The 25799-nt window shown below is 42.0% G+C and overlaps 1 protein-coding gene across 1 annotated transcript in view; it reads left to right on the forward strand.

Annotated features, from left to right (window-relative positions):
• Positions 1-298: 298 nt before the first annotated feature.
• TMEM132B (transmembrane protein 132B) overlaps positions 299-25799 on the forward strand; it is a 1073183-nt gene continuing 1047682 nt past the window's right edge. The window contains exon 1 of the mRNA XM_077293266.1: positions 299-697. Coding sequence (XP_077149381.1) covers positions 631-697 — 67 coding nt within the window. The 5' untranslated portion in view covers positions 299-630. The remainder of the gene's footprint in view (positions 698-25799) is intronic.

Below are 25799 nucleotides of genomic sequence, written 5' to 3' on the forward strand. Positions count from 1 at the left end.
CACTATTGGGAAGCCTGCCCCTCAGGATTACACAATGTTCCATGCCCTCCAGAGAAACTGCCATTTGTCACCCAGAGAGTATAATAAAGAGTGGCTTCTCAGCATTCACAGCAGCTCTCGCCATTAACCTCTTCCCGGCCATGCTGTACAGTAACTCCAGCCCAAACTGTATCCATGTGGTGGGTATGGAGCGATGCAGGCAATATCAGCCACCCCACTGCCACTCCGTGCCCACTCCCCGCAGCCCCCACTGCTCTGCTAGTGGATCCCACAAGCTGCCAATCCCGTGCCCACGCCCACTCTCACACTGAAGGAGTTGCACGGGAGTCCTCCTGGCCAGAGCTCTGTCACTGGTGGGGCTGGGAAGATGCAGCAGGCAGGAGGGGAAGCCTCTCACTACAGCCCAGGTCGGGGTCCTGCACAGGGCTAGCCGCCCACTAGTCCAAGCCATGGATGTTACCACTCTGCTGTGCTAGGTGCCAGGAAAGTTGTTGCCAGCAGCCTCTCCTTTCTCTCTCTGACATGTGGGCAGCCAGCATCTCTACAGGTGGCACTGCCAGGGGGCACTTCTAGAGCGATCACCACCAGGATATGCCCTTGGTTTGCTAAGCTCTGCTTGGGACCCCAAAGATGCCAGCTGGGATAGTGGCCATGCTCTGTGCCCTGCACCTGCTCTCGCTTGCTCTGCTCTGGAAAGGTCAGTGAAAGTTTCCTTCTTCTTCTCCTCTTCCTCCTCCTCCTCCTCCTTTCTCCAGTCTTGCTGCTCCTTATCCTTGTCAGATGTGGGGAAGTGACAGGCGTGCAGCAGCCCCCGGGGTGTAATGGAAAAGTGCTGAAGAGAAGCCATACACTGAGGAGCAGCTCGGGGAGAAGCTGGGGACGGTGTCCCCTCCCTGGTGCAGCAGAGCTGAGGTGCTCATTTAACTCGTCAGTGCCCGCTGACCAGCTCAGCTCTGCTCCGCTGTGCACTCCCAACACACAGAACATGTGGCTGCTCACCATGATAGGAAGAGGCAGCGAGCAGACATTTTACTTGGGCACAAGAATTGCCTTAATCAGCTCACAGAGCAAAGTCACACACATCCACTGAAGTTATATAACCCCCAATAAAGCCTGGGCCCAGCCTAGGGAACATCTGCAAGTGTGACCTAATGATGCGCACACTATACTGCCAAATAGTAGATAATGGCCACATCTAAGATCCCAGAATCACCCACGATCATCCTCAGCCCCTGTTCACACAAGCATTAGCTCCAGACACAGGAGATTTAGAGGAAAGTTGTATTACTTGGCAGCACATGTGCCAGCTACCTTCTACTATGACCCCAGGGGAGCAGTCCACTGATCAGCACCCCAGCTCTGCTACATCCCCAGTGCTGAGACCCCAGGAATATACTGCACTAATCGGAGCTGCCGAGACCCTCATCGCAGGACTTGTCACCTTAGCAATAGGTCAAGTCATCTCAGCCATTATTCTCTATCCAATAAGAAAGCCTCCATTGTAAATGAATGAGCATTTCTTGATTAATGTGTGATATCATCCTGCATTTTTCTACCTTCACTTTCCAGGATCATCAGTCTCTAGTGACATATATTATTATAAGACTGAACTTAGGTAGCACTAAGTGGTGCCATCACCTTACTATTCCTGGCAGTGCTGGGATGAAGAGTGATGGCCATACAGTAGGCACTGTATAGACTTATATTCTTCAGCGACTGCCGACCATGGGGGCGATGATTGGGGCACATCTTTATTTGTTGTGGCAATTGCCGCAATGATTTCTGTGGTTGTGCAATAAATCAGCACAGTAGGATGAAAGCATAAAAGTCTGCAGTGGCAATCCTTGTAAAGTGTCATAAATGTAATAATCTGCTGGTATCTTGGATGGTCCAGCATTATCCAGCTACTCGTTAGATCCAGACCCAAGCTTTGAGTGTAAGCTGTGGGATTGTGCTGGGAGTTCAGAGACACGTCCCCTTCATTCACTTACCGCCACTTTGAAGTTCCCCACCTGGGACACAATGAAGCATGCCAACCTCTGCACACTATTACTGTACCCCAAGCGAAGGCCATCATCAGCTTGGTGGACCATGGGCATGTCATATGTGGACAAATCACTCACTTGTATGTAATTGGTATGTGTTATGCCCTTCTGTGTGCCTGGCAGCTGGGCACAGCTGGTAAGAGTTACTGTGAATGGGCCCTTATTGCTCTGCCAACAGATTCACCATCTTGAGGCTACATTATGACAGCACAATACGGCCTTTTGGCTTCGGAAATGAGAAGCTCAATAGAAACATGCTGTGATTCATTAGTTTGTTGGGGATATTATAGTGGGCACACAGATCTGGAGCATTTCAGTGGTCCCAGACCTGTAATCACCATTTACGTGGACTAATTGCCTTACATTGCTGTGTTTGTAGCCTTATATGTAGAATATTAGTGAAATGAATGCTGTGTGATAAGTAGGCTACGTTCCAAAGTGACAGTCGGACGTGCCCTGTATAAATGGGGAGGCTGTGGACACACATGGCGGAGCAGATCCCAACACAAACACTGCTGTGAAGCCGGATTATTTTCAGCTCTTTTTAGCCATTGCCCGTGACTAGTTAACTGCATTTAAATATATTTAATGCTGTCACATTCTTATCCGCCATTGTATTCACCAGAGCTGTACACAGACTGTTCTCAGTCCATGTCCCCTGCAGGGGTCACAAGCTAATTTCTGGCTACAAAGCCACTTCATCTAAACCTGGTTTATGAAATGAATTAGAGAACCAAAATACCGAGAACAAACATATTAGTTATTCAACATGTTCCACAGCACTTTACAGACATGTCCCCATTGGGGCTCACAATCTAGATTCCATATCAGTATGTGGGAGGAAACCGGAGAACCCGGAGAAAACCCACGCAAACACGGGGAGAACATACCAACTCCTTCCAGATGTTGTCCTTGGTGGTTTTTGAGCCTATGTAAATATATGAAGAACGCATAATGTGTCATCGCCTTGGCTGGATCCAAACCGAGACCTGATGCGCCATAAGTTTGGGGGATTTTGTGACCTCAGTAAATGTTCTCAGATACACCTCTATTGGATACATTTATTGTGAAACTTCTCTGGTGCTTGGTTTAAAGGTGCTGATTTCAGTCATTTCTGAAGAAAACCAGTACAAAGGAGTTCTCCTAAATCTTCAGCCATTTGTCTTGTAGTAACAAGTATTAGTCTTGTTCTTCACCTTGACTTGCTGAGAAATGAGATCTGTGGGTGTTAAAAGTGACATCTGTGGCTGTACAGTGCCTCACACTTCTCACTCTCTCCTTGCCTCCTCCCAACTTTGCTTTCTCATCCTTCTTCATGAGTTCCTCCCCTTTTCTCTTGCGATTCTTCATCCTCCTGGATGGTCTTCAGCTACCTATTGTCTCCCATGTGAGAGATGTGGGGCGCCTCGCTTTATTCATAGGTAATGCCACTTATAACTCTCCAGGGATCCAGCAGGAAGCTTTAGTTCCTCTTGTGTTTCTATTCTAGAAATGAGCCCGGTTATCAGACAGGGCTATTGTTATCAGTCTATAAAAAGGCGAGTATAGGTATCTCCAGTGTTTATATAAAGCCCTGTCCTGATCAAATCAATGGCGATATTTTACTGGCCTCCTCACTGCTGCCGGCCTTTGGAAGATTGACTTCTTGTTTTAATTACATGGGATGATGCATTAACCAATTAATGAACCTTAGGAAGCAATCCTTGCCATTCTTGTACCGCGGAATGTCTTGCACCACTTACCTTGTGTTATAAGTGTGGCGTTGAGTGAATCGGAAAGAATCATAAAGAAACTAATGTAATGTTACATGCAGATAGTGGCTCCACTATTTCTCAGTTCAGCAGGTCATGCTTGGATTTGTAGTCCCACAAAAACTGGCGTGACAAAGGCTTCTTGAGTTTGATATAATGCTCTTCTAATAGTTTCTTGTCTTCTTATGTTTCATCTTTCTATTGACAAATATTTTACACACAAACATATATTATATATAAATATATATAGTGCAATGTATACATCCTCCTGTCATAAAGGATAGACACATATTACACACAAACGCATATGTATACGCACATAATACACAGACGCACACATACATACACATATATATGTAATTTTGTTTATATAGCTATATTTAATTTATATATAATTACAAATATATATTTATTTTTGTTTATATATGAATTTTTATTTATGTAAGTACATATTTAATTTTTATATATTTATGTCATATGTAAATATATATAATAACATAAATATATTTAAACAAATAAATATGTATATATATGTGTGTATGTATATATATAAATAAAACAAACTTGATAGGTTATTAGATAGATGAACCATGTCTCTCGTTTTCCAATCTGCAAAGAAAACTGAAAGAAAGTAGCATGTCCCTGATATCCATCACTCATGATTACATTAGAGATCTGTGCCTGTCAGAAGACAGACGATGGTTTGGTGATGGGTGACTGGATCTGGCTTATGAAGGGATTTCCTAATAAAATTACAGCACACTTTATTTTAATCCTAGAAAGTATTGCTTTCGCATCATTGTTTTTGACTAATAGAAAAGAGATGTTCTGCCTCACATGATGATTGTCATGTTGTTAGAGAAGATTTTTGGTCGCGCCTGTAATGTCATTTCATAAAACAGAGGAGGATATTGAAGTCAAATAGGGCAAAATAAATGAGATTGAGGCGCACATCCCAACATAATTCCAGATCTATTTAGTGAAAAGGACAAGATCAATTTACATAAGGAGTTCATTTCCATGTGCGCAGCAGAGTAATTTGTCTCAGATGCCTTCTTGAATGGTGAGTATGGGGTGCGCTGCCGACCGGCGTTGTGTCTGCACAGAGATGGCACAGGGAAGATTTTAGGATCTGAATACTAACCAAATATTGATTTGCTTACTAAACTGGAGTAACTGTGGATAAATGATCAGATTTTCAGTATCTCAGGCTGAATATCTATAGGAGACAGTGACTGATGTGAGTGGCACGATCCCTATACAGTGCTAGGGAACATGTTTCCGCTATAGTAAGTACGGTTTTTAAACGAATAAGTAAAAATTATAAATGCAATAGTATTGGTATTTCCGTAAAAGGGTTTTACCAGTAAAGGCATTTATCATCTGTCTGCAGGATAGGTCTGTTGGTCCCATAGAAGTTAATGGAGTGATGGGCATCGATGCGTAGTAGCACTCCATTCACAGAGGGGACTTTGTAACCCTATTCTAGGGTCTATTTTCAGGTTGGTGGTCAGTTCTGAAGTGATCATTGCTGATTATAAATATATTATGTGCGACTATCCCTTTGATTCTTCCTTACAATGAGAAGAAAAATCAAATCGGTGTAATTGAATCGGTGTAATGCTGCCGTCACACTAGCAGTATTTGGTCAGTATTTTACATCAGTATTTGTAAGCCAAAACCAGGAGTGGGTGATAAATACAGAAGTGGTGCATATGTTTCTACTATACTTTTCCTCTGTTTGTTCCACTCCTGGTTTTGGTGTACAAATACTGATGTAAAATACTGACCAAATACTGCTAGTGTGACGGCAGCCTAAAAATCCCTAATACACTCGCGACGCCATGTATTCCAGCTACATCTGATTCTCATTTTTCATCATAAAACAATCCGTATGTGGATTTTGCAGCAGATTCCCAGCGTATTGCATCCGTGCAATGTTGAAATCTACGGTATTTTCATGGACGAATGAGCAGGTTGCCCAGAATTAAAGATCCACCGCTTGCTCTTCTTTTCCACCTAGAAAATGTCCTCAGCATGTAGAGAAGATTTCTATAATTTACTCATGTGCTTTGTACTGTAATCAACTGGGGATTTTACCTGTGCAAAATTGCAACAAATCCGCCATGTGTGAATTCCCCCTTATGTTCAAGTGTGAAGGAGCAAGTGTTATTGTCCATCCTAGAGGGCTCCAACACTGACTTTCCTTCTTTTGTATCCCTCTCTGCTGATGAAGACATTATTCTCCTCCCTGTGAACACTGGATTCATTTGTTTTTGTGTCCTATTCTTTTCAGTGCTTAATCCTTTCCGTGCCAGAAGTGACAAGAGAGCATTGAATTGCGTCATTAGCACGTAGAGGAACATGACACGTTATTGGTGGACAGATAATCGGAACACGCCACTGCATCTGGGACATGTTACATTCATTTACAAGGGGACTGAACATGGCCGGATATGCTGTGTAAGCAATACAGAAATATTCACTCCTGCAGTCACCTTGGTTAGGATGGCACCATAATAATGACGCAACCTCTGTGGCAGAGTTTTTGGGGTACTTTGCCCAGCTCTGGTGTGTGTCTGAGTTTGGCAGTGACACCAGGCCATTGCTTTGTTGGCATCTTTGCATGTTCCTTGGCTTCCGTCCTCGCTGGCAGCTGTGCAGCTGTCTCTGTTATGTGAAGGCAACGAAGGGTCAATGTGCTCCTGTCCCTGATGAGCCGTGTTTTCTTCTCTGGTACTGTCTTTTCTGTCTGTCACTTAAAAGGAAGGATCTGAAGTATCATAGAATTCTTCACAAGGGTCATATTTTTACACAATCCTTTGAATGTGGTGTCTTTTTTTAGTTTTTTTTAAAACATGTCTTCATGCTGTCATGAGAAATGTGTTTTTGTCAGATAATTGTATAACATTTTAGAAGATATTACATTAACCCTTTGAAGCCACACTTTTTTCATATTTTGCCTCAGTTCTTCTTTCGCAACCAAGAAATCTGTAGAAAAGAGGATAAATACCTGAACACCCAGGTTTTCTATCCCAACAAATTTCCATTGAAAAACTGTTATTCAGTAGAAGACCTGGGAATGGATTTTCCTTAGAGTCATTATGCCTCGCCATTGTTCACCACCTGTAATGGCTGTAGTAGATGAGTAAAGGTAGACACGCAGAAGTCATAGTTTTGGAAACAAGTGGGAAAACTTTGGTAGCATGTCTGTCTTCAGAACTGATATGTGTTACTCGCCTTTGTTTTTCTGACAGCATGGTTCTACCAGTGTATTATAAAAATGAAGGCAAGTACAAGACAAGATCAGAAAGAAGAATAAAACCAGCGAGAATTCCCCCTTCCCTCCTGCCACCGTATTGGCATGCTAAGTCATTACCAGGGTGTGCAGCCTCCAATCTTAAGACTGAAGAACAGTGAAAGGCTGTGTCTCCTGAAAAGTGCACATTCCCTCACTGGGTCGTGTAGCCCTTAATTCTATTTCATCGTCTGCCAGTGTATTCTCCCATGGCAAGCTAAAGCTTTTGCGGTTTAAGAATGAAAATTCAAAGTATTTTTGTTGGAAGGACACAGTTATTTTACTAGAAAATTGTATTCCAAGGACATAGAGCTTAGCAATTATATCACCTAACAGACGTTACAGTTTGTCCTCATAAATCTCACCCTTTCCACCTTGTGATGTTCACCATACCAGATATCCACCTAAGGCTGTCACTTATATGTAGCATTTGGAAAAGCAAGCATTACATTGCGATTTTCCACAAACCAGTTTAATGTTTGATCTTCAATGCTACCTAACACATTTGTATGTCACAGTCTTCTAAGTTCATATTGAGGAACATTCTTTGGATATACAGTGCCTTGAAAAAGTATTCATACTCTGTGAAGTTTTCCACATTTTTTTCATGTTACACCAAAGAGCTTAAGTGGATTGTATTTGATATACCAACACAAAGTAGTAAGCATTTGTGAAGTGTAAAGAAAATGATACATGGCTTCTGAATATTTTAAAATATAAATCTGAAAATTGTGATGTGCATTTGTATTCTGCTCACATTGAGTCAATACTTTGTAGGACCACCTTTGACTGCAAGTACTGCTGCAAGTCTTTTGGGATATGCTCCTATCAGCTTTGCACATCTAAAGGATGACATTTTTGCCCATTCTTTGCAAACTAGCTCCACCTCACTGAGATTGGATGGAGGCGTCTGTGAACAGCAGTTTTCTTGCCACAGATTTTCAATGCAATTTAGGCCTGGACTGTCACTGGGCCATTCACACACAATAATATGCTTTAATGTAAACCATTCCATTGTAGCACTGGCAGTATGTTTAGGGTTGTTGTCCTGCTGGAAGGTGAACCTGCACCCCAGTCTCAAGTTTGTTGCATTCTCTTACAGGTTTTCCTCCCGGATTGCTCTGTATTTAGCTCTAGCCGTCTCCCCATCATCTATAACCAGCTTCCCTGCCCCTGCTGAAGAAAAGCATCACCACAGCATGATGCTGCCACCACCATGTTTAAAAGTGGGGATGCTGTTTGCAGGGTAATTTGCAGTGTATGTTTTTTGCCACACATAACGTTTTTCATTTAGCCCAAAAAGTTCTTCTTTGGTCTCTTCTGACCAGAGCACCTTAGTCAACAGGTTAGCTGTGTCCCTTACATAGTTTTTTGCAAACTGCAAATGGAATTTCTTATGGCTTGCTTTCAAAATTCGTTTTCTTCTTGCCACTCTTCTATAAAATCTAGACTTGAGGAGTGCACAACTAGTAGTTGTCCTGCAGTCAAATTCTCCCACTGCCTCTCTTGGCTGCTTAGCTCTACGTGCTTTGGATGTCAGTTTAGGTGCACAACAACGTTATTGTAGGTTTGCAATTGTGCCACACTCATTCCATTTTGGATGATGGATTGAAGCGTGCTCCATGAGATATTTTTTAATAACCTAACCCTTCTTTACTCTTATCCCTGATATGTCCAGTGTGTTCCTTTGTTTTTGTATTCCTTTGTTTTCATGATACTGTTTGATCTCTAATGTTCTCAACAAACCTCTGAGTCTTTCACATAACAGCTGTAGTTATACTGAGAATAAATTACACACAAGTGGGTGGACTCGATTTACTAGTGTGACTTCTGGAGGCAATTGGTCACTCAGGATTTTATTTAGGGGTATGAAATTGCAGGGGGCTGAATACAAATGCACATCACAATTTTCATATTTACATTTTTTAAATATTTAGAAAACCATGTATCATTTCCTTTATACTTTACAAATACTTGCTACGTTGTGGCAGTATAGCACATACAATCCCAATAAATGTATTTCAGTATGAGTGTGTAACTTTACAAAATGTGGAAAAGTGCACGGCATAAGAATAATTTTTCAAGGCAGTGTACAGTCTCTTACTATACTGTCCTACCTCTCTCTGCTCAGCCCATACCTCAGGTTAGTTGGTAGTCTGTGACTCCAGTCTGTCAGTTTTTCTGGCGATTTGTGGTTCAGTACTTAACAACTGATGTCCTAACTGCAGGACTAGCCATTGATATGAGACTAATGAGGTCTAACACCCAGCACTCCCACCCATGACTGTAGGATATCTCATCAATTTGAGATTGGTGGGTGTCCAACACCTGGTTCCCACCCCAATCAGCTAATCTGCTCTGTTAGTGACTGGATATATATGATGCACAACCCTGTACATCGCTTAGTAGCCGCTGCTGAGTACTGCAGTTTTATCTACCATTTACCAATTAGACTTCTATAGACAGACTGTGAGCCAGCTGAAAATCACTACCGTCAAACACCCTATGACAGCTGATGAGCTAACATAGAATCTGCTGGGAATTTTCGCTGGATCACAATATGTATAGAATTATTTTTGAACCCCAAAGTTTATATAAGTTACGGTACATTATAGTCTTGACGCTGACTAGAGTACCCATAGATTAAGTTGGGGAGCATTCATTAATTTACTTCTATTTTTGCTTCTCCTAATTTTTAGAGCAGATGAGAGAAGAAGAATCAATGAAGGAAGACGGCACAAACAAAGATTGCGTAGTTGTAATGATCTTGTGTCGGGATTTGCACTGAAAGATGGCAATTTATGTACAATCAGATTGACTTCACTTAGAGCAGACGAAATGTCAGTAAAATAACCGTTGTGTGACCTTTATTATTATAGAAAGGAATAAGATGAACTGGTTAAACAGAGATGGAAATATTCATTTGTACTGACAAGGAGACCCATGGATAATATTTTACCAGAACGAATATTGACCAAGGAAATTGCCCTTCTCCTTGCCAAAGATATCATTTTACTACTTAAAAAAGACAACATAGCACGTTATGCAAAATTAACTTTTTAGCTATCATTGTGCAATTTACTTGCTCCTCAGAGCATTGAGGCATAGAACTGAGGCCTGTTTTACCCATAAAAATACCTACATGTAATCAAATATTAAATAAAGGGTCATATGCATAAAAAACATATACATACTATACATAAAGGCACAAACATAGATCAGTTTCTTAGAGGGAATCTGTCCCTAGATTTTTGCCACCCAATCTGAGAATAGCATGATGTAGAGACAAAGACCCTGATTTAATCGATGTGCCAGTTACTGGGATGCTTGCTGTAAGTTTGATAAGATCACTGTTTTATCAACAGGACACTATCACTAGAGGACTAGTAAACCTGCTCCTATGTTGTCTTCCATATTCATGAGCTATGTATAACCCCACCCCCACTACTGATTGGCAGCTTTCTGCTTATGCACAGTGTACATGGAAAGCTGCCAATCAGTGGGCGGGGTTATACAGAGTTCAGCATTCAGAGACCTGGTAGATCGGAAGCCATAACAGTGATATTATAAAGAATATAGCATGCAGCCCAGTAAGTGACACATAACCATAATCAGGTTCTCTGCCATACATCATGCAGGTTTTAGATGGAGTAGCAAGAACCTGATGAGAAATTCCCTTTAAAATACAGTTCTCAACACTGAAATGTTCGTTTTCAAGACCAAGAAGGAAAAGTTGTGGAGTTATTAAAATGTCAGGATCGACAGACATGTTAATTATATGCAAATGATGAAAAAATAGAAACAACATTTTCAAGACAACCTCAATTTATTCAGTATCAAGTACCATGAGCACCATGCACAGAAATGCACACACTTATGCCTTGGCTGTTATCAATAAGGTTATTAATAGTTTTCTGAGGAATGTACTGCCTCGCTGAATGCTGTTGGGCGCAGAAATCATCAAGATCCGCAGCTAGCAGCTCCCTTTGCAATAGCCGACTAATAACATCCGAGATGTGCTCGAAAGGAGACAAGTCAGGAGACGCTGCAGGCCTTGGTAGCATATTTATGCCATATAGGCTCTCAGAGAAGTACGAGCACCATGCAGTCTTGGGTTGTCATGTTGAAAAACTGCTCCTGGGGCAATGTCCCATTCCCTCGTCAAGGCCTCCTCATGGTGTCATGGGTAGGCAATTGCAAAGAGGGCAGCCAGTAGCTGATCCTGATGATTTACGAGCGCAAGTGCATCAAATATAGTAAAACATTCCTCAAATAACCATTAATAGCATATGTGATAACATGTCGACGTGTGTAAGTGCGTGTATTTCTGCGCTTGGCATTCATACTCGATAAATCAATGTGTTTTGAAAATGTTTCCATTTTGTCATCATTTTTATATTATTAACATGTCCGTCCATCCTGTGATCTCCTTAAATCCAGGATCTTTCCTTGTTAGTGTTGAAGTTTCAATGCTGAGGAGGATATTTAGGTCCCAAATGGCCAATGGGATGGTATGTACTCATCTGGGTTATAGATGTGGCAATCATTCAATGCAATTACAAACTTACAAGTAAAGTATACAGATGGGACATAGTATGGAAATGTGCCCAACTCAACTCCCCAGTGCACTGGGCAGAGAGCAGTGATAAGGCATGCCATGTCAGGCGACATGTTAGCGCGAATGTGAAAGTGGTCAGTTTATTCAAGATGAAGAAGTATCGGTGTGTGGAACATCTCTACAAGCTGGATATTGTGGTGCACATGTCATATTTAATGTTGTTTTCTTCTAATGTTTGAGTACATACGGTAATAAAGATGTTTATGGATATCGTTAATTTTATACTGTTAACCTTTATATTTTGGTAGGTTACAGTATATCTAAGCTAACAATCTCCATTGTATTAACGCAAAGTTGCTGCAGGTCATAGATCTCTATGTAAGGCATATGCCTGTATGTGGATGACTAATGAGTGACATCTCACGTGCCAACCCGAGGAAGTAGGACAACAAGGAATACGGCTGACCCAATCTGAGAGTAGTCAGAGGAGTTGTTCTGGTATAGTTACTATAACTGTTACTGTTCACTTGTTCTTATTTTCATTTTATTTGGATTCCTAAACCTACTATTACACTGGTAATTATTAATATGTTTACATTAATGTGTCTAGATATTGTCAGTCAGTTCTGCCAGATGTTCTTTATGACAGAACATCAGACTGTTTAGTATGATTAATGTGCATACAAATTGTGTGTATGCATACCTATATACAGTATACATAGATCTACACCTATATATCTCTATATACATGTATAAGTCACACACGTGATTTATTTCTATCTTGGATCTGTCACATACGATTATACGGGCAGTGGAGTTCCCCATGCAGTTAGATCACATCAGAGCGTATCTGCCGCAAGGCTTATACATAGACTAATTCCCACACTAAAGACTTCATTCATGATCCATTCATGTCACTCAGATCTACATATAAATACGGTTGCCGCAAGAATCTGGCAGCCCAAGACTAACTTAAAACAATACCACAGAGAACTGTTTCTGGAGCAAGATTACCTGAAATAACCCCATGTAGTTAGATACATTTACAATGTGACTATAGATGGAAGACACAAGGTCCGATATAGAGATTTTCTACCATCGATATCCTTACAGTAAACCGAGTATCGCATATAACACTGTCGTTTTCAACTAAGTGATGAAATCATATAATTCATAGAATAAGCTGGGAGATCGGTTCATAAACCATTATTAATGAGGTGGTTAATTTCTTGTGGAGCATTAGACTGTCTTCTTACAGGAAAACATTTTTCCAAAAGACTTACAACATTCCACAATTTAAAGGCATTTTGAACAGTCTTTTCCAAAACTCACCAGAGGGAAGGGTTGTTACAAAATAAAGTAAGCTATGTTATTTACCAGGGTGGATTGATTTAAATCACGCCGATTTAAATCATGATTTAAATCACGATTTAAATCAAAAGATTTTTTTCTATTTAAATCGGATCGATTTAAATCATGATTTTAATCATGATTTAAATCACTGATTTAAATCAAAAGGTTTTTTTTAATATAAATCACGATTAAAATGAGAAGTGAGAGCAGTGCGCATGTGCGCCCATAGTTACACGGACGAAACTAGGGGCAACGATCTAACGCCAGGGTGAGGGGGGGACCCCAAAGTAAGTAAAAATCTTTTTTGTTTTACTATATGGCAATAGGTAGGTGTTTAAAAGCAGCATGTCTTAATTGTATAAACTATTAATAGCCTCCACATTTTGTTCATACTGCTCCTTTAATTCCACACTTCTAGCTTGGTTTCACTTTTGGTTTAGTTTCTTTTTCCATTCAGTTGACATGCCCAAACTTGTTGGATAGTCAGCATCCTACAGAAACCTCTGGAAGAGCATGGCATTGTGAATGTTACACATATACAGCCTTTATTCTACTGAGTTAAACAACTCAGCTTTATCTCATGATGGAAGAACCTTTGGATGGTAAAATATTTTCCTCAAAAAGCAGTTTATTGAAAAAAATCCGATTTAAATAAAAAAAATCCGATTTAAATCAAAAAAATCCGATTTTTTTGATTTTTTAAAAAAAACATTGATTTTTATCCACCCTGTTATTTACACCTTACTGTTTGGGGTAACGCTCGGTGCCCGAAAGTGATGACATCTCATCTATTCTGTAACGCTATGACCAATGATTAACTACAAGGTCAGGTGACTAATGAACAGGATAACCTCACTTTTAGTTGAATGACATCCTGTCCGTCAGTCACCAGACCTTGCAGCCAATCAGTGGCCATAGTGGTGAGAGAACAGAATGGATGGGACAATATCACTTCAAGTCCCGATGGGGATTTACCCTTGACCTACTGTCTCCTTCCCCACAATCCTGTAGATTGTAAGCCCGCAAGGGCAGGGTCCTCTTCCCGCTGTACCAGTCTGTCATTGTTAGTTTTGTTTACTGTAAGTGATATTTGTATTTTGATGTAACCCCTTCTCATGTACAGCACCATGGAATTAATGGTGCTATATAAATAAACAATAATAATAATAATAATAATTATGCTAGGAGTTTAAGGCGGCCAGGGTGGTAGTCGTGGCAATGGGCTGTGGTGTTCCCACACCCTGGTGCCCCACAGATGAAATACAATGTCCCTTCTGCTGCATGTGCAGCATTCACAGCAGTACACTCACATTTACTGTCAGAGTCCCCTCAGCTTCTGTCACTCCAGCTCTGTTTCCACGAGCTCCACAAAGCATTTCAGAGACAATGTCCTTTTTCAACAGTTCATATTTACTTAGCAGTTGGGTAGCCATCACAAATGTAGCTCAGTGTACACAGAGTGGCATCTCTCAAGCTCTCCCTGCCTTCTCGGAAACCTCTGTTCCTTCTGGCAATCCCTGCCTCACTTCTGGCAATCCCTGCCTCGCTTCCGGTAGTCCCTGTCTTGTCATGAAAATCTCTGTCCCATCCGTGCCTTGGGGCCCACCAGCTTTCTGCCATTCCCCTGGTCTGGCTTCAAGTTATAGGGTAATAGGCTCGCTGTGTCAGCTGCCCCTAGTCACTGCCATAAGCTTCGGATCCTTCCTCAGAACAGTACTGTCTAAGCTGGAGACTGGCTGCACGACACTTAGCCTGGGGCCCCATCTTGCCAAAGCAACCTTATCCCCATGGCTGTCAGACTGTCCTCTGTCACTGCTTCATTCTTACTGACTCTAACCAGGAAGTGCCTCCCTATATCCCACTGCTCTATGCTGCACTGCTCTATAGCTCATCCCAACTGGAAAACCCCTAATGCTCACTATACTATTCTATCTAGATCCCTATCTCTCTGGTGCCTGCACTATTCTAATCCCTGTATGGCCCTATACAACCTATTCTATCCCTAAGCTTATAAACAGTGCATATCAAATACATACATAGCAATATTACATGAATACATTGGTAAACGACAAGGTACCGTATGCAGTCCTTGTGAACAGTGTCCAAAGAGGGGGATCATGTGACGACCTCGGTCTCCTCGTTACAGGAGCAGCAGCACTAAAATGGCAGAGGAGTACAGTAAGTAACACTTCTTAATGACAACCTCTTCCTTTTGGCCTATTTTATTAAAAAGTGGAAAAAAAACCATGTATAGCTAAATAAAATGTTAAACCTATTCTATGGCTTCCTCTTACCAGACAGCAGTGCACTATGGCTCATATAACAGTTACTGAGTCATTTTGAATATCATCTGGTTTGGGGCCATACATATCTAGTACCGCAGACCTTTAAGAGTGCCATCACCTTTTAGATCAGAGATTTTTAGAGATGTTGAGAAACCTAATTGCATTTTTCATGACATGTAATGATCTTTTTTATTCTACATCATCTTCAGTGGGAACAAATACAATAGGGAAAGAAAAATGTTGACAGGCGGAAACAACTAGGATTTTTAATATTCTTTTCTTCAGATTTTGCACAATTTCTTAAAATGAGTACTCTGGAATTATTACCAGAACACTTGCCTTATGTCTGGAGGTATCCCCATCACAGTTTACAATATACACTGAAAAAATATGTAACACTTGTGTTTTTTCTCCCAATTTTCATGAGCTGAACTCAAAGATCTAAGACTTTTTCTATGTACAAAAAAGGCCTTTTTTTTCTCAAATATTGTTTGAGAAAATTCAGCGCCGTGTACAGTAAAATCACACTGACAGGTTAGAATAGAGTAGATATATGCACATAGAATGTGTGTATATACATATATACACTCACCGGCCACTTTATTAGGTACACCTGTCCAACTTCTTGTTAACACTTAATTTCTAATCAGCCAATCACATGGCGGCAACTCAGTGCATTTAGGCATGTAGACATGGTCAAGACAATCTCCTGCAGTTCAAACCGAGCATCAGTATGGGGAAGAAAGGTGATTTGAGTGCCTTTGAACGTGGCATGGTTGTTGGTGCCAGAAGGGCTGGTCTGAGTATTTCAGAAACTGCTGATCTACTGGGATTTTCACGCACAACCATCTCTAGGGTTTACAGAGAATGGTCCGAAAAAGAAAAAAAATCCAGTGAGCGGCAGTTCTGTGGGCGGAAATGCCTTGTTGATGCCAGAGGTCAGAGGAGAATGGGCAGACTGGTTCGAGCTGATAGAAAGGCAACAGTGACTCAAATCGCCACCCGTTACAACCAAGGTAGGCCTAAGAGCATCTCTGAACGCACAGTGCGTCGAACTTTGAGGCAGATGGGCTACAGCAGCAGAAGACCACACCGGGTACCACTCCTTTCAGCTAAGAACAGGAAACTGAGGCTACAATTTGTACAAGCACATCGAAATTGGACAGTAGAAGATTGGAAAAACGTTGCTTGGTCTGATGAGTCTCGATTTCTGCTGCGACATTCGGATGGTAGGGTCAGAATTTGGCGTAAACAACATGAAAGCATGGATCCATCCTGCCTTGTATGGAGCATCTTTGGGATGTGCAGCCGACAAATCTGCGGCAACTGTGTGATGCCATCATGTCAATATGGACCAAAATCTCTGAGGAATGCTTCCAGCACCTTGTTGAATCTATGCCACGAAGAATTGAGGCAGTTCTGAAGGCAAAAGGGGGTCCAACCCGTTACTAGCATGGTGTACCTAATAAAGTGGCCGGTGAGTGTATATGTCAGTGAGACACCTATATATGTATATTTATATTTAACCCCTTCACCCCCAAGGGTGGTTTGCACGTTAATGACCGGGCCAATTTTTACAATTCTGACCACTGTCCCTTTATGAGGCTATAACTCTGGAACGCTTTGATGGATCTTGGCGATTCTGACATTGTTTTCTCGTGACATATTGTACTTCATGTTAGTGGTAAAATTTATTCGATATAACTTGCGTTTATATGTGAAAAAAATGGAAATTTGGCAAAAATTTTGAAAATTTCGCAATTTTCCAACTTTGAATTTTTATGCCCTTAAATCACAGACATATGTCACGCAAAATACTTAATAAGTAACATTTCCCACATGTCTACTTTACATCAGTACAATTTTGGAACCAAAATTTTTTTTTGTGACGGAGTTATAAGGGTTAAAAGTTGACCAGCAATTTCTCATTTTTACAACACCATTTTTTTTTAGGGACCACATCTCATTTGAAGTCATTTTGAGGGGTCTATATGATAGAAAATACCCAAGTGTGACACCATTCTAAAAACTGCACCCCTCAAGGTGCTCAAAACCACATTCAAGAAGTTTATTAACCCTTCAGGTGTTTCACAGGAATTTTTGGAATGTTTAAATAAAAATGAACATTTAACTTTTTTTCACACAAAATTTAATTCAGCTCCAATTTGTTTTATTTTACCAAGGGTAACAGGAGAAAATGGACCCCCAAATTTTTTGTACAATTTGTCCTGAGTACGCTGATACCCCATATGTGGGGGTAAACCACTGTTTGGGCGCATGGCAGAGCTCGGAAGGAAAGGAGCGCCATTTGACTTTTCAATGCAAAATTGACTGGAATTGAGATGGGACGCCATGTTGCGTTTGGAGAGCCCCTGATGTGCCTAAACACTGAAACCCCCTACAAGTGACACCATTTTGGAAAGTAGACCCCCTAAAGAACTTATCTTGATGTGTGGTGAGCACTTTGACCCACCAAGTGCTTCACAGAAGTTTATAATGCAGAGCCGTAAAAAAAAAAATCATATTTTTTCACAAAAATGATCTTTTTGCCCCCAATTTTTTATTTTCCCAAGGGTAAGAGAAGAAATTGGACCCCAAAAAATGTTGTGCAATTTGTCCTGAGTACGCTGATACCCCATATGTGGGTGTAAACCATTGTTTGGGCGCATGGCAGAGCTTGGAAGGGAAGGAGCGCCATTTGACTTTTCAATGCAAAATTGACTGGAATTGAGATGGGACGCCATGTTGCGTTTGGAGAGCCCCTGATGTGCCTAAACATTGAAATCCCCTACAAGTGACACCATTTTGGAAAGTAGACCCCCTAAGGAACTTATCTTGATGTGTGGTGAGCACTTTGACCCACCAAGTGCTTCACAGAAGTTTATAATGCAGAGCCGTAAAAAAAAAAATCATATTTTTTCACAAAAATGATCTTTTCGCCCCCAATTTTTTATTTTCCCAAGGGTAAGAGAAGAAATTGGACCCCAAAAAATGTTGTGCAATTTGTCCTGAGTACGCTGATACCCCATATGTGGGTGTAAACCATTGTTTGGGCGCATGGCAGAGCTTGGAAGGGAAGGAGCGCCATTTGACTTTTCAATGCAAAATTGACTGGAATTGAGATGGGACACCATGTTGCGTTTGGAGAGCCCCTGATGTGCCTAAACATTGAAACCCCCTACAAGTGACACCATTTTGGAAAGTAGACCCCCTAAGGAACTTATCTTGATGTGTGGTGAGCACTTTGACCCACCAAGTGCTTCACAGAAGTTTATAATGCAGAGCCGTAAAAATAAAAAATCAGATTTTTTCACAAAAATGATCTTTTCGCCCCCAATTTTTTATTTTCCCAAGGGTAAGAGAAGAAATTGGACCCCAAAAAATGTTGTGCAATTTGTCCTGAGTACGCTGATACCCCATATGTGGGTGTAAACCATTGTTTGGGCGCATGGCAGAGCTTGGAAGGGAAGGAGCGCCATTTGACTTTTCAATGCAAAATTGACTGGAATTGAGATGGGACGCCATGTTGCGTTTGGAGAGCCCCTGATGTGCCTAAACATTGAAACCCCCCACAAGTGACACCATTTTGGAAAGTAGACCCCCTAAGGAACTTATCTAGATGTGTTTTGAGAGCTTTGAACCCCCAAGTGTTTCACTACAGATTGTAACGCAGAGCCGTGAAAATAATTATTTTTTTTTTCTCAAAAATGATTTTTTAGCCCCCAGCTTTGTATTTTTACAACGGTAACAGAATAAATTGGACCCCAAAATTTGTTTTCCAATTTGTCCTGAGTACGCTGATACCCCATATGTGGGGGTGAACCACTGTTTGGGCGCATGACAGAGCTCGGAAGGGAAGGAGCACCATTTGGAACGCAGACTTAAATGGATTGGTCAGCAGCCGTCACGTTGCATTTGCAGAGCCCCTGATGTACCCAAACAGTACAAACCCCCCACAAGTGACCCCATATTGAAAACTAGACCTCCCAAGGAACTTATCTAGATGTGTTTTGAGAACTTTGAACCCCCAAGTGTTTCACTAAAGTTTATAGCGCAAAGCCGTGAAAATAAAAATTCCTTTTTTTTTCACAAAAATTATTTTTTAGCCCCCAGTTTTGTATTTTCACAAGGGTAACAGGATAAATTAGACCCCAAAAGTTGTTGTCCAATTTGTCCTGAGTACGCTGATACCCCATATGTGGGGGGGAATCACTGTTTGGGTGCATGACAGAGCTCGGAAGGGAAGGAGCGCCATTTGGAATGCAGCCTTAAATGGATTGGTCTGCAGGCATCACGTTGCATTTGCAGAGCCCCTGATGTACCCAAACAGTACAAACCCCCCACAAGTGACCCCATATTGGAAACTAGACCTCCCAAGGTACTTATCTAGATGTGTTGTGAGAACTTTGAACCCCCAAGTGTTTCACTACAGTTTATAATGCAGAGCCGTGAAAATAAAACATCTTTTTTTTCCCACAAAAATCATTTTTAGCCCCCCAAATTTTTATTTTCCTAAGCATAACAAGAGAACTTGGACCACAGAAGTTGTTGTTCAATTTGTCCCGAGTACGCTGATAACACATATGTTGGGGTAAACCCCTTTTTGGGCGCATGGGAGAGCTCGGAAGGGAAGGAGCACTGTTTTACTTTTTCAACGCAGAATTGGCTGGAATTGAGATTGGACGCCATGTCGCGCTTGGAGAGCCCCTGATGTGCCTGGACAGTGGAAACTCCCCAATTCTACCTGAAACCCTAACCCAAACACATCCCTAACCCTAATCCCAACGGTAACCCTAACCACACCCCTAGCCCTGACACACCCATAATTCTAATCCCAACCCTAATCCAAACCGTAAATGTAATCCAAACCCTAACTTTAGCCCCAACCATAACTTTAGCCCCAACCCTAACCCTGACTTTACCTCCAACCCTAGCCCTAACCCTAACCCTACCCCTACCCCTAACCCTAAACGTGACTGAAATACGTGGCACTGAAATACGTGGCACTGAAATACGTGGCACTGAAATACGTGGCACTGAAATACGTGGCACTTAAATACGTGATACGTGGCACTTAAATACGTGGCACTGAAACACGTGGCACTGAAATACGTGATACGTGGCACTGAAATACGTGGCACTGAAATACGTGGCACTGAAATACGTGCAACTGAAATACGTGCAACTGAAATACGTGGCACTTAAATACGTGGCACTTAAATATGTGGCACTGAAATACGTGATACGTGGCACTGAAATACGTGATACGTGGCACTTAAATACGTGGCACTGAAACACGTGGCACTGAAATACGTGATATGTGGCACTTAAATACGTGGCACTGAAATACGTGGCACTGAAATACGTGATACGTGGCACTGAAATACGTGGCACTGAAATACGTGCCACTGAAATACGTGGCACTGAAATACGTGCAACTGAAATACGTGCAACTGAAATAAGTGCAACTGAAATACGTGCAACTGAAATACGTGGCACTAAAATATGTGGCACTGAAATACGTGATACGTGGCACTTAAATACGTGGCACTGACACACGTGGCACTGAAATACGTGATACGTGGCACTGAAATACGTGGCACTGAAATACGTGGCACTGAAATACGTGGCACTGAAATACGTGGCACTGAAATACGTGGCACTACGACTGTCAGAAAATGTTCATTAAACGGTTAGGGGTGAGGTTAGGGGGAGAGTTAGGGTTAGGGTTTGGATCTCTTTATCACCTTGATGGTGGTGGGTGGCTTTTCAGTGTGTTTTCTGTTTTTTTTCGATAAAAACGCATGCGTTTTTAACGCAAACGCATGTGCTTAAAAACGCAAGAAAATACTGCAGGTTGTATTTCTGAAAATGAACGCATGCAGAAAAAAAACGCATGCGTTTGAAAACGCGACCAAACCCGTACAAAAAAACGCATGCGTTTTCAATGTTAAATATAGGGAAAAAACGCATGCGTTTTTTTGTGCAAAAAACGCTGCAGACAAAAACGCAAGTGTGAAACCAGCGACGCTTTTTATAGCAAAAAAGTTTTTGCGTCTCCACATTTTGAGACCTAGAATTTTTCCACATTTTGGTCTACAAAGTCATGTGAGGTCTTGTTTTTTGCGGGACGAGTTGACGTTTTTATTGGTAACATTTTCGGACATGTGACCATTTTTGATCACTTTTTATTCCGATTTTTGTGAGGCAGAATGACCAAAAACCTGCTATTCATGAATTTCTTTTGGGAGAGGCGTTTATACCGTTCCGCGTTTGGTAAAATTGATAAAGCAGTTTTATTCGACGGGTCAGTACGATTACAGCGATATCTCATATCATTTTTTTATGTTTTGGCGCTTTTATACGATAAAAACTATTTTATAGAAAAAATAATTATTTTGGTATCGCTTTATTCTCAGGACTATAACTTTTTAATTTTTTTGCTGATGATGCTGTGTGGCGGCTTGTTTTTTGCGGGACAAGATGACGTTTTCAGCGGTACCATGGTTATTTATATCAGTCTTTTTGATCGCGTGTTATTCCACTTTTTGTTCGGCGGTATGGTAATAAAGCGTTGTTTTTTGCCTTGTTTTTTTTTTTTTTTTCTTACGGTGTTTACTGAAGGGGTTAACTAGTGGGACAGTTTTATAGGTTGGGTCGTTACGGACGCGGCGATACTAAATATGTGTACTTTTATTGTTTTGTTTTTTTTATTTAGATAAAGAAATGTATTTATGGGAATAATATATATATTTTTTTAATTATTTATTTAGGAATTTTTTTTAATTTTTTTTACACATGTGGAAAAATTTTTTTTTAACTTTTTTACTTTGTCCCAGGGGGGGACATCACAGATCGATGATCTGATAGTGTGCACAGCACTCTATCAGATCACCGATCTCACTTACATCGGTGCAGGCTTACCAGCGTCTGCACTGAGCAGACACTCGGTAAGCCACCTCCTTCCCTGCAGGACCCGGATGCCGCGGCCATCTTGGATCCGGGACCTGCAGCCAGGAAGGAGGTAGGAGACCCTCGCAGCAATGCGATCACATCGCGTTGCTCCGGGGGTCTCAGGGAAGCCCGCAGGGAGCCCCCTCCCTGCGCGATGCTTCCCTATACCGCCGGTACACTGCGATCATGTTTGATCGCGGTGTGCCGGGGGTTAATGTGCCGGGGGCGGTCCGTGACTGCTCCTGGCACATAGTGCCGGATGTCAGCTGCGATATGCAGCTGACACCCGGCCGCGATCGGCCGCGCTCCCCCCGTGAGCGCCGCTGATCGGTGATGACGTACTATCCCGTCGGTGGTCATACGGGCCCACCCCACCTCGACGGGATAGTACGTCCGATGTCAGGAAGGGGTTAATGCAGCGCTAGATAGCATAAAAGCCGCTAATTCAATTGCCAGCTTTTGCTCTCTCCTTCACAAACCCGACATGATATGAGACATGGTTTACATACAGTAAACCATCTCATATCCCCTTTTTTTTTGCATATTCCACACTACTAATGTTAGTAGTGTGTATGTGCAAAATTTGGCCGCTGTAGCTGCTCAAATAAAGGGTTAAATGGCGGAAAAATTGGCGTGGGCTCCCGCGCAATTTTCTCCGCCAGAGTGGTAAAGCCAGTGACTGACGGCAGATATTAATAGCCAGGAGAGGGTCCATGGTTATTGGCCCCCCCCTGGCTACAAACATCTGCCCCCAGCCACCCCAGAAAAGGCACATCTGGAAGATGCGCCTATTCTGGCACTTGGCCACTCTCTTCCCACTCCCGTGTAGTGGTGGGATATGGGGTAATGAAGGGTTAATGTCACCTTGCTATTGTAAGGTGACATTATGCCAGATTAATAATGGAGAGGCGTCAATTATGACACCTATCCATTATTAATCCAATTGTCTGAAAGGGTTAAAAAACACACACACACATGATTTAAAAGTATTTTAATGAAAGAAACAAACAGGTTGTTTTAGTATTTTATTGCTCTCTCAATCCATCAGGAACACCCTCGCTTGGCAAAATAATAAACATACAATATACATACCTTCTGATGTCCTATCACGTCCCACGAGGTAATCCATCTGAAGGGGTTAACTAATATTACAGGCACGAGCTGCGATAAACCACTCGCTCGTGCCTGTAATCCCCGGGTGCTGAAAGGAAAGCAGAGTGATCTATACTTACATTCAGTCGCGGTGATGCGCCCCTGCTGGATGTTCTCATGAACTGCAGCCTGGGAACTTTTTCCCACGCTCCAGGTCATATGAGGACATCCACCAGGGGGCGCATCACCGCGACTGAAGGAAATGTAGGTCAATGACCTACATTTCCTTCATTCGCCGGGGAATTACAAGCACGAGCACAGCTGCATTTGCAGGGCTCCTGCTTGTAAATTATTTTAACCCCTTCAGATGGATTACTTCGTGGGACGTGACGGGTCAGCAGAAGGTATGTATATTGTGTGTTTATTGTTTTGCCAAGCGAGGGTCTGCAAATGGATTGAGAGAGCAATAAAATATTAAAACAACCGCTGTGTTTATTTCATTAAAATACTTTTAAATCATGTGTGTGTGTGTTTTTTAACCCTTTCAAACAATTGGATTAATAATGGATAGGTGTCATAATTGATGCCTCTCCATTATTAATCTGGCTTAATGTCACCTTACAATAGCAAGGTGGCATTAACCCTTCATTACCCCATATCCCACCGCTACACGGGAGTGGGAAGAGAGTGGCCAAGTGCCAGAATAGGCGCATCTTCCAGATGTGCCTTTTCTGGGGTGGCTGGGGGCAGATGTTTGTAGCCAGGGGGGGCCAATAACCATGGACCCTCTCTAGGCTATTAATATCTGCCGTCAGTCACTGGCTTTACCACTCTGGCGGAGAAAATTGCGCGGGAGCCCACGCCAATTTTTTCCGCCATTTAACCCTTTATTTGAGCAGCTACAGTGGCCAAAGTTTGCACATACACACTACTAACATTAGTAGTGTGGAATATGCAAAAAAAAAGGGGATATGAGATGGTTTACTGTATGTAAACCATGCCTCATATCATGTCGGGTTTGTGAAGGAGAGAGCAAAAGCTGGCAATTGAATTAGCGGCTTTTATGCTATCCAGAGCTGCATTAAATATAAATATACATATATAGGTGTCTCACTGACATATATATATGTATATATACACATTCTATGTGTATATATCTAGTCTATTCTAACCTGTCAGTGTGATTTTACTGTACACCGCGCTGAATTGCCGGCTTTTCAAAGGACACCGGTGCGTAAAAATCAGACAGAACTCGCATGGTGCGAGTGCTGTGCGATTTTTTTCTCGCACCCATTGACTTGCATTGGCGAGTCTCGTCCGAGACTCACAGCAAATCGCAGCATGCTGCGATTTTTTTCTCAGTCCGATTTCGTCCGAGAAAAAAATCGCAAATGAAAAGACACCTATTGAATAACATTGGTCCGAGTGCAATCCGATTTTTTATCGGATTGCACTCGTCCGTTTTCCTCGCCAGTGGAAATGAGCCCTTAGGCTGGCTGTCACGGGTGTGTCAGGTGTGACAGACAGTCATCCTCGATCCAGCTGTAGAAGGTCTTTGCTATTAGCTCAAGCAGGTTCTTGATTTTTGCATTTCTGTTATGGAGCGATATCCTCCCTCTAGTACCCAATAGTTACCTCCACCTTCTGCTGCTAATTGCACACCTGTGCTGTAGATTTAAATGCATTCAGTTGCTGCAGCATGGTGCTGGTGTTAGCTCTTACGTGTTTCTGTCTAGATGGAAGTACTAACAGTCTGTTAGTTCTTTCTCAGAAGACTCTTGGAGGATTGCTGGCGTGACATCTCGTTTGTCTTCTCAAGCGAAGTATGCCCCTCGTTCGTCTACCCTCTGTCTTTAGTTGTAGTGGGGACTGACTAGTGACTCCCCATCCCCTCCTTAACCAGGGCCTATCACTAGGGTCAGGCAGGTTTCTGCTCAGCAATAGGTGCAGAACCAGTATAGGGATGGTTAGGGTAGATAGGGTGATTTTAGATCTGCCTAGCAGTCTCCACTCCCCACTTCCCTAGTTTTTGGGCTCCCCCTACCTCTCCCCGTTGTTGTGCACTTACTTATTCTTCACCCAGCATGACATTGGCACCATTAAAATGAAAGCTATAAAATGTTCAGTTTTAAAAAATTGGTGGGTTCCGGGCGTGTCAGAAAACTGGTCAGTATCTGGTGTGACCACAATTTGCCTCATACAGTACAACACTTCTCCTTTGCATAGCGTTTATCAGGTTGTTGAAAGCAGCAAGACCAGGTGTATGATGATGAGAGTATTCCATCAGCCGGCACTGATGAAAACATGACGTGGGGTCCCCTCTATTCTTGATAAGCAGCTCAGGCAAAACTGGCAGCTGTGGGTTGCGGCCTTCAGCTGTCAGCATTATCTTGACTGGTTATGAAAAGTAGAGGGGTCTCCACGACTTGTTTTCAAATTATTTAAATTAATAATTTTCAAAAA

This window comes from Ranitomeya variabilis, chromosome 1, assembly GCF_051348905.1.
Source record: "Ranitomeya variabilis isolate aRanVar5 chromosome 1, aRanVar5.hap1, whole genome shotgun sequence".
In the NCBI taxonomy this organism is placed as follows: domain Eukaryota; kingdom Metazoa; phylum Chordata; class Amphibia; order Anura; family Dendrobatidae; genus Ranitomeya; species Ranitomeya variabilis.